The following is a 10,606-nucleotide window of genomic DNA, read 5'->3' on the forward strand; positions in this document are numbered from 1 at the left end:
TACGCCTCGGCCTTCGGGGGGGGGGGTTTAATCAGGTGCTCCTTAATTCTATCACTATCATCTGTTGAGAGTATTTGAGGATGAACTGATCGTTAGACCCAGTACCTCTTTCACATGCGCTGAGGATTGCCATTGGACAGATGCGGGCCTCATCCCATCAGAGGATTGAGGTAGGGAGAGCCGCAATGGATTTGCAACTTATGCACTTTGGGGGAGGTCGAGACAGAGAAGCATTTCTATGTGTTTGCCTAGCCTACTATGAGATCTGGGGACGATACCATTGCCTCTTTTAGGAGGGGCATGGCTTTGGTCCACTCTCATGATTGATCCAGCTCCATGACTAGGTCTGCCTTGGGTTTTATCTGATTGAGAGGCGACATATTAGAAAGTAGGAGGAGGTGACTGCGCCGTAGGATGCTGAGGTAGACCGAGCACATCAATGTGTCAGAGACTTCTATGCATTTGAGTTAGCTCTAGGACATAGTGGGTGGAGGAGGAGGAGGAGCTAGCTGATATGAGAGCTGTGTGGATTAGTGGAGAGAGACGACGCGTCGCTGCCGAGAAAGGGATGTAGAGGCTACACTCGACACCGAGTGACTAGAGCACCCACGTTTGAAGTCCGATCTCAGCTCTCCTCAGAGGAGGCCACCAGAGATGAGGCGTCACTCTTGACATAGCTTACCGGATACAGAGATCGCGAAGACCACGGTCTCCGCCACAATGAGAGAGAGCTCGACGGACGCAAATCCGGGATATCTTTGCAGCCCACTGGAGAGCCACTACTGTACCGGGTTTTGGCTTTTGAGTTTCAGCTTTCAGTTTCATTTGAGATTTGAGTTCTGTTTGAGTTCTTGAGCTCTTTAGCTTAGCATAGCACTCAGCAAGGCCCTAGTGTGCCCTTTGCTTCAGCCCACTGAGGCTCGTATCAGTTATTTTCTTTTGGCGTACTTTGTCGCATAGTGGGCGATCCTTTGAGACTTGTATGAGACCCAAAGTCTTACCCGTGTAGTCAATTGTCAATCCTAGCTTCTCTCTCTACAGCTTAGTGATGAAGATCAATGTCAAGTTATATAACAAAGGTCAAGGAGATTCAAGATCAGTTCCTACAGTCGACACCAAGGTGGATTCTCAATAGTTAGTAGTACTATTATTTGAATCGACTCCCTTGTACTTTCCAGACTTTCATCTCACAATGCTTACTCTTGGGAAGAGGAGTAAACCGTTCTTGCTCATTGCTCCCCTTTGTCTCACATTTGGTATCAAAGCAAGTCCTTCCTACCCGACCTCTTGCCTCCAGCCCGCAAGCTCCATCTTCGAGTCCCGCTCTTGCTCGTCCGTACAAGATCTGCCGCCATCCGTACATCGGCACCTGCGTGTCAGGTCCCGTACACCCGTGCAATCCTCGCAGCTCTCGCAAGCATTCCGTACAACGCACGGATTCTGTACAGCCAGCGCCGCACCGCCATCTGTACAATCAGCGTCGTTGCTTTCTGTACACCTGTCAGAACTCACGTACACACGCATTTCGTACTAGTTCTACCGTACAGCCCCGAAATCTGCCGTTCGTACAAACGTACAGATCTCGTACTACGCAGGCCTGCCGTCCGTACATAAGAGTATTTCTTTTATTGACCAACTTTGAGGAAAGATGTTGAGGCATATGTGAAAGCATGCATCAATTGTCAGAAAGTGAAATATGACAGGAAAATGGTACTTGGATTGCTACATCCACTACCTATCCCAGATAGGCCTTGGCAGAGCATTGCATGGATTTTGTGTTTGATCTTTCTCGGACTCCAACTGGACATGATGGGATTTGGACAATCATATGCATATTTAGCAAGTAAGCCCACTTCATTTCAGTCAGGAAGAAGATTACAGGGGATCAGATGGCAAAGATATTCATGCATAATATTTAAATTGTGGAAGGTGGAAGAAAGGTACCTCCCATTTTGCACACGAAGGAAAAGATCTTTGAAGCAGATCGATATGTGGAAAGTTTGGATGCAGCTTATAAGAAAGTTAAAGAAGCCATCCAACAAAGCCAGGAGAAGCATAAGCGAGCAGCCGATCGTCACCGCCAGGAGCTCCTTTTCAAAGAAGGTGATTGGGCTTTGCTGCGTTTTTAGAAAGCAAGACTTTAGAATAAGAAAGGTAAAGAAAGGCCGCACAACAAATTGAATATGAGGTACTATGGGCCCTTTCAAGTCTTGCAGAAGATTAATGATTTAGCTTAAGGCTGCAGCTACCTCAACACTGGACAATTCACAATGCCTTTTATGTGAGTTTGCTGAAACCTTTCCATGGGGATGTGCGTGAAGAGATACCTAAGGAGGAACAACCTGAAGTGGAAGAGCAGGATGAGCTCTTGATTCCAGAGCAGATTTTGGCACATAAGGAAAGAAAGGTCAGAGGTAGAGTTTCCCGTCGTATCTAGTAAAATTAAGGAATTATTCAGGATTGGATGCGAAGTGGATGGAGGAAGGTGAACTGGCAGATTCACCTGCGTTATTGCAGCTCTACTTGGAAGCGTTTCAGCTCGAGCCGACTACGGTTGAGTTTCATTCAGGCTTAGTAGAGCAAAGGTATGGAGCATTGCCTGATGCTCAAGAGGGGGGTAGCACCTCCACTCGCTTTGGAAAGACAGGCTCACGTAACTAGAGGTCGCTTTGTGACATTGCAGGTCTCACCTTAGGTACTGATTGCAGACAGTACTTCTGCCATGGGACCTCTATGATGAGTGTACTAGTCAATCCACACAGATGATGCATTGATTTATGGATGGACTCGTGCGCTCTCCTAGACCATATGATCATTGCTGGTCGTATATTATAGATGATGCACATTCTTGTATTGGCTATTCATACCTATTTCATTGTTGTTTATTTGCTGTAATTTTCAGCAGCAAACTCGACACTTTGTTGTCTCAAGAGGGGGTACGTCACAGGGACTTGATTTTCTATGTGCAAATAAATCCGTGGATACTAAGAACCCCTTAAGGTTAGCCCAAGGAGGTCATGTAACACTTCGTTCAGCCAGTCTCTCAGGGCCAGCTCCTCTCTTCTCTTTTCTTTTATCCCAAAGATGTGTGCAGACTGTAGGATATTTCTGTCCCTTACAGGTCACAAAAGTGAGCAGGCTTGAGGGAATAAACTACCATTGTGGAAGTCCAAGGTATGACTCTCTTTCACTTGCCAACAGCTCGGGATGGGCACAAATCTGCGCCAGAAGGCATGATGAGATGCACGCAACTTTAACACCCTCTCTGTAACTCAAAGGGATGAAATGATATGAAGAAGGCCCTAGATGAGTCGTCAACTGGGCCTTCTAGTTTGGTGTATCTAGGCTCCTTAAGACTGACTGATTAGCCCCTAGAATGAGGCGAGTAAGCTGTTCTAGCTGGATGATTTGCAAGGGCAGCCTTACACATGTCCTTCCCAAGCATCCTTATGAGTTGGCACCTTCCAGTGCTGCTAACGTGGCAGTTGGGTCCTGTCAATGTCTTCTGAACTGACATCCCTGCTGGCATGATTGGGCATCCAGAAATGTCGTGGCTCTGTTGTTGGAACTGAGCTTTGACAGTTGCAGTGTGATCGTGAGTGTGAGAGCTGTGTTTTGATCAAACAGATTCCTCATAACCCTGCCAGTTCCCAATCTTGCTTTGAGTTCAGAAATGGAGCCTACATGTGTCCTATATGTCAAAGACCTCTTTCATATTTGCTGAACAAGCAGATAGGTAGCATGCCCATGCTACATCCTATGTACTAATGGTGCATGTGTCAATTATAGGTAAATAGGAGTATTATAAATAGTAATGATGCGTGTGACATATAGGGGCAAAATCGGTCATCACTTAGAATCATGACGTTTGAATTCAGAGACTCGTATTATTGGCCGTATTTTCTTAACAAAAACCCTAGCGACTCAGCTCTTTATTGTTTTAACGGAAACCCTAGCAACTCAGTGCTTTATTTGCATCCCCATTGTGATTGTTCATTTGTGGAGAGGCATGATGCCATTTGGAAAACATCTGCATCCCCATTGTGGTTATTTGTTTGTGAAAAGGCACCATGCCATTCGGAAATAATTCTCATCGCCTGGTAAGAATAAGGCAGAGATGGTGTGATCTATCTGGTGCATGGTAAAATGCCTTGTGATCTTTTGTGCCAAATGTGAGCGGTTTCCTTGAGGAGAATTCTTTTAAAGTTCAAGAGAGGAAACATGGTATGGGAAATTGGATCTAGGAATGATGCCACTTGGAAAGAAATTTATCCATTATCTATTTAGGAAAGAGGCACTCAAGTTTGAGATAAAAACATCACATGGGAAGTTGGATCTAGAATGTGTTTGCGGGTGTGACTGAGGTGTGAGTTGAGCAAGAGAGGAGGGAGTTTGAGAAGTTGCAATATACATGAATCCTAAGTATCTCAGACTCGATGGTTTGATTCAGGTGGACACTCAGGATCGATTTGTGTGAAGATGGATCCAAAGCTGCAATATGATAATCTTTTTTACATTGATCCCGACAAAATCAAGGAAGGCTCATTAAGGAGGGAACTTTATCCACCTATTGAGCCTTACAGCACTGGTAATCTGAAAGTTTCAGAAATACATACAGTATACTGGGAGCAAAGTGGAAATCCTGATGGTTATGTAAGTTACGGGCCTATTTGTTTCTGGTCGTAAAGATATGGAAGTAATTGTTTTTTATATGCTTTCTTTATTTATTAGTTTTAACAATTCGCCAATGTAACTAGCTGTCTATATGCAACACATACTTCAGACAGTGAACAAATGTTTAGTTTAGTTTTTAACTGCATTCTTAAGGCCATGAAGTTTGATTTGATTTGCGTGTAGACACATATATCCTTTTCTATAGAACATTTTTGTGGGTTTGATTTCCAATGTTACCGCATCTGCATTGAGACATGTTTTGCTTGCGTGCTGAGACAGCCAATAGTTTTCCTTCATGGGGGGCCTGGAGCCGGGACGAGCAGCAGTAACAGGAGGTTTTTTGACCCAACATTTTATCGCATAGTACTGTTTGATCAGGTCCCACCTCTATCATTTTGTATGCCTTTAAGTGGTGGTAGGAACTCATAGAATTGAATCATAACTTCTCTTTCTGACATTGTGTCCTAATTCCAGCGTGGAGCAGGGAAGAGCATACCACATGCATGTTTGGAGGAGAATACAACTTGGGATCTAGTGGATGATGTTGAGAAACTACGAAAGCACTTGGGCATTGAGGAATGGCAGGTGTTCCCCTGCACTCTTCATGTCTGTCAATTAGAATGTGGTCTGTCATTTGAATCTGGTGTTGATTTGCAAGTCAATCTCTATTATAGGTATTTGGAGGATCTTGGGGAAGCACACTGGCTTTGACATACACACAATCATATCCAGAGCATGTAAATCATCATTCTTCGTTCTTTTGTATTTTTTAGTAGCAGTTGAGGTCTTTTTCTAAAGCTTTTTGGTTCTAGCTCCCACTGTTTCAAAAGAAAGATGTGTGTGTTGGCCTCAATCATTCTGCACTCAGGTAAGTGGAGTAATCTTGCGGGGCATTTTCCTAATTAGGAAAAAAGAGATTGATTGGTTCTATGAAGGTGGAGCTGCTGCAATCTATCCTGATGGTAAGTATTCAATTGTCGTATACAATTTATGGTTCTGTTTGTCACTTTGTTGTCTTTTTCGTAGTAGTAGACTATACATGAATATTGCCCTTCACCTCCGGAGTGCCGACAGAAACTCAGTACGAAGACTTTGTATAAATGGATGCTCAAGTATGTGTGGGTGTGTGGATTTGTATGTGTGTGAGCATATTTTTATGCTACGGTCTACACCCACTGTTGGGCGCTGATGACGTGTGTGGGGATGTCATAGTAGCTAGTCCTTGCTATGCGTGATGGAGTTTATGGTTTTCAATCTTATGAGTGACTATCGTGAGATTGAAACTGCACTATGTTGGGTTTTTAGAGGATGAGTTTGGGATTGTTTTTGGATTCATCTAGGTATATTCATGAATATTGCCTTTTTCATAGTACACTATTCATGAATAATGAGAATTTACCAAGGTTTATTTTGCACTTCACATATGCCAACTAGAAGTCAAACAACATTGTTTGCTAGCATGCATACTTAATTTGCTGCTGTGTTATCGGATCATGGATGCATTATCAGTTCTCCAAGAGTGTTTACTTGTGAGTGAAATGAATACTCTATGAATAAATGCATGAATACTAATTGAACATATCTTATGCATTTGACTGGCCCTACTGTGTGCTGATGTCATGCCATGACATTCAATGCTATGCTTGGCAAGATTTCCAGTTGGAACTTTGGCATTGGAGGCTTGTGAAGGAGGCACTAAAGCCTCCTATGTGAAGCCCAATTTGTCTTTGATAGGTCTGGTCCCCAACAAGGACTGCCATACATATGTATTGGCTGGACCAAAGAATCGAAGAGAAGGGTTTTAGTCTAGGTTGGTCTTGGAAGGCCGCTTAAGTTTGACCAATACAGCATACCCTTTGCTCAGTTGGACCTGTAAGATGACCCCCAAGTATGTATAGGATGCAACCACCTCCATCGGCAACCCATCCAAGGTGAAATTACATATGGGATTAATCTCCTAGCCTCGATCTTAGCAAAGCTCTTTAATGAAGCTGTTTGTTTGGGGTTTCCACGCACATGGACTGTTAACACTATCTTACCCATCCACAAGGTAAGCAATCACATGAGCCCGGAGAACTACACGACCATCATGATCGGGCATGTCATGTCCAAGATTATGCATCAGTGCTTGATTATGAGGTCTTTCATTTCGTAGAGTGCCAGGGACTTAGAGCAGTTGGACTGGCTGGATTTCGACGCGATCATGGGACCATGGATCACATTCTCACAATTAGGTGTACCATCGAGGAGGCGAGGGCACAGAAGTAGAGGGTATATTGTTGCTTTGTGGATTTCTGCAAAGCCTTTGATACGGTTCCCAGAGCCCGCCTCCTTTGGCGCCTACAGGATTTGGGGTATGACCAAGAGATCATTTGGGCCGTCATGGCACTTTATGAGAGTCTCAGGCAGAGTCTAGGCAGGGTCTGGGTGGACAGATGAGATCATAAGCACTATTGGGGTCAAACAAGGATGCCCTTTATCACCCACCCTGTTTGGCCTCTACATTGAGGAGCTTGAGACAGTTATGTAGACACTAGGGGGGGATGGATGCTCTCTTGGGGCTTGAGAAAGTTATGCAGACACTAGGGGGATGGATGCTCTCTTGCTGGCACACTGATCTAGATATTGCTATATGCAGATGATGCGGCACTTTTTTCTTCATCAGCAGAGGGCCTCTAGAGACACCTTGATGCACTACAGTCCTCTTTTGAGTCCCAGGATTTGAAGGTCAACCTTGATAAAACCAAGGTCACGATCTTGAATACATCTCGAGCCGTTATGTAGTTCACGTTTGATAGGTTGCCTGTTGAGATTGTTTCGTCATATACATATCTTGGGGTTGTCTTCTTTGGATCTATCTTCACTATGAGACATGCGATGCAAACCCGCTTGAGCAGGGGATACGCTTCATTGGCGAGGTTAGAGAGGCAATGCTTTTGCTCACACTTTCAAGATCCGCGGACCAAGGGATTGCTGTGTGACTCCTTGGTCCGTCCAGCGGGGATGTACGTCAGCTCTTGTTGGGGTCCAGATCGGTTAGATATAGAGTGGGCTCATGTGGAATGGCTATAGGTTCTCATGCTATCGCGGATGACCCACGGTTAGCCGTCCGTCCCTCACCAGATCATTCAGGCTGAGTTTGGGTCATCCCCACTATAATTGGATGCAGTATTTCAGGTTTTCACCTACCTATATCGGGTCAGGGGGTATGGGGATTGCACTTCTGGGCGCGGCAGATTACCATGGCTAGCATTGTCCTTTTCTAATGGCACTATCAGTAGCAAGCGACCAGAGATGCTGATATGCATGCATAGAGAGATGGTTTGAGCGGCTGGGGCTACACATGAATAGACTTCCTCCCTTCCAATATAGCATTGATGGGCCGTTTTCTCCTCTCCTGTCACACGAGGTCAACCAAGTCATCCACGAGGATCCTTTACAGCTACACACATTCCGGACTTGGTTGGGACCGAGTGAGCTTCCAGTGAAGCTCAGCTTCTACAGGGATCATTGTTTACATATCATAGAGGAAGGTTTCATTGATCCACTAGGATATACGCAGATCCACTTACCCCACTCACTGAGGATCTCTATTGGGCAGTTTCGGGTCTCTAGACTGCGTATTGAGAGTGGCAGGGCAGAGGGTCTACCTCAGGAGAGGTGCATATGTACATTATGTGACATACAGGAGGTCGAGTTGAAGGAGCATTTCATTTTTAGGTGCCCAGTATACTATGAGATCTGAGGACGCTTCTACTATCTCTTCAGAGACAGTTTTGGGGCGTTGTCTTGATTTCTCTCCTATCCAGACCAGAGATGCTTGGCGGCTCTCATCCATGAGGCAGTTAGGCACCGCAAGCGTCTACTTCGATCACGGAGACAGGAGCAGACCTCCTCCTTGGTAGACTCTTCTCAAAGCTCGATCACGAAGTTCTTCCAACCATGTGGACCCCCATACTACGAGGCCCCGACATGATCGGGATCCAGAGCTAGTGACACGACAGCTCAGACAAAGGGTTGGCACACACATTACACTTGGGGATATCCCCTCTCTGTTTAGAGTCGGGACTCGACCGACAGGGGTTACTGTAGCCCTTGTTACGCGTAGAGCTATGACTAGGAGACGACATAGGGCCACACCCACAAGTAGTCGACAACACTCTATTGCCGACTTCATGCTTCGGTTGTTTCATCCACCTTGATGACCTGATGATGATGATGATGATACTGATGTGTAGTCGATCACTCTGACATGACTATGAAGTACTTAGCACTAGCTTTTTGCATTCTGCATTGGTGTGGATGCTCGTTTAGTAGCTCCACCCTCAGTTTGTTTGTATCAGGATTCTCATAGTCTCATAGACCCATCGGTCTTTCGAAGACTTTAATAAACTTTCTTTCTTTCTATGCATGGCTGCGCAGGACGTGTTGAAGATCATAAACCCAGGTTGACCTTCAAGTCACGTGTCTCACAAAAGGTATGAAGTGCATCTGAGGGTTGCCAGAGGCTCTCCGTTGAGGAAGAGAATTAGACCACGTCATCTATGTAGAGGAGAATCTGGAGCAAGGATCCGGCTAGAGAGCAACCAACCCTTCTTAAGGTCCTAATAAAGGTCTTAAGCTCGTCTTTGTAGAGGCCACTGTTCGAACCCTCCCTAAGACTCTTATATAGTGCCATGACTGTCAGGTCATCTCCTGATTGTATCCCAATTGCTGTTGCAAAAATCCACAAAGCAACAACGGACCCTTTGTCTACATGCCTTGGCCTCCTCGATGACTGCCTTGAGAGTACGTATATCATCCGTGGTCCTGTGATCTATAAGGAAGCTTACCTATCCCATGGCTATAAATCCCCGAAGCTCTACAACTAGGCTAACCTTTGTGTCAAGTATTGATGCATAGATCTTGGACATGACATGTCCAATCATAATGGTCCTGTAGTTTACCAAGCTCATGGAATCTCCTACCTTGTGAATGGGGGTGATGATGTTAAGGGTCCACAACATCGTTGAGAGCTTTGCTAAGATTTGGGCCAAGGTATCTTTTCCATATTTCAGTACGTATGGCCCTCATAAACTTTCGCTCAGCCCTAGTTCATGGCTGCGCGTTTGACACCACTAGTTGTGAAACGTGTGGATGAAGTGGGGTGTGGTACATGTGAGATCGGGTGTTGGCAAGTTAGGAGCATCATACAACATGAGCTCGCTTGCTCAAGGAACCTCTGCTGATGTGGGGTGTGGTACATTGTGAGAGATTGGGTGTTGGCTGGTTTAGGGGCATCATACAACGTGTGTGCATAGGAGTGCCTTGTTTTGGTGTTCGTGAGAGGGGACGAGGCTTGCCTGCTGAAGGAATCTCTGCCAGAGGTCTTTAGAGTTGTTACTAAACAAAATGTTTATATATTTCTCATCGTTCCAATGAATGCAAGCTTGCTTCTTCCGGCAAACCATACGGCAGTATTCGCGTACGGTTTCTACCTCACTCGGAAGGTGATGTTTAGTTTCAAGTCAGAGTTGTCGGCATAGAGCCTTACACTTGTCATCGTACCAGCTATTGTAGGGTACCGAGCCGAGGGGTGGAGGACGTGTGGATCGAGTGGTGTGCGAGAAAGTGTGTAGAATGGCTTCATGGAGAGAGCGTGTGATTAGGGCGGCTCAATCTTCTAATAGCGGTACGCGGTCAATGTCTCTAGAGAGAGGTGCAAAGTATTTAGGTTTCAATTTGTGATCAAATTGTATGTCATGATATGGTGTCGTAGGGTGTGATATAGGTAGTGGTGTGGATATACTACGACATGTAGAGGTGTGGTCTGCTCCTGGAGGTGGTGGTGGTGGGATGGAAAAGTCAGTAATCTGTGGTCCACACTTATTTGTTTTCCATTTCTTGGGTCTCATCCCGGTATGTTGCCTCCCATGTGTACCCCACTGACTAT

At 45.3% G+C, this 10,606-nt stretch overlaps 1 protein-coding gene across 5 annotated transcripts in view; it reads left to right on the plus strand.

The window, feature by feature from the left end:
• The window catches only part of PIP (proline iminopeptidase), a 113,825-nt gene that overhangs the window by 5,701 nt on the left and 97,518 nt on the right, over positions 1-10,606 (plus strand). For all 5 annotated transcript variants that reach the window (XM_087397462.1, XM_087397461.1, XM_087397460.1 and 2 more), the window contains exons 2-6: positions 4,451-4,653; positions 4,954-5,052; positions 5,149-5,259; positions 5,349-5,411; positions 5,543-5,636. In XM_087397462.1, coding sequence (XP_087253588.1) covers positions 4,451-4,653; positions 4,954-5,052; positions 5,149-5,259; positions 5,349-5,411; positions 5,543-5,636 — 570 coding nt within the window. The remainder of the gene's footprint in view (positions 1-4,450; positions 4,654-4,953; positions 5,053-5,148; positions 5,260-5,348; positions 5,412-5,542; positions 5,637-10,606) is intronic.

Source organism: Dipteris shenzhenensis, chromosome 26, assembly GCF_047967505.1.
Source record: "Dipteris shenzhenensis isolate YYH24624 ecotype China chromosome 26, Dip_SZ_1.0, whole genome shotgun sequence".
Classification (NCBI taxonomy): domain Eukaryota; kingdom Viridiplantae; phylum Streptophyta; class Polypodiopsida; order Gleicheniales; family Dipteridaceae; genus Dipteris; species Dipteris shenzhenensis.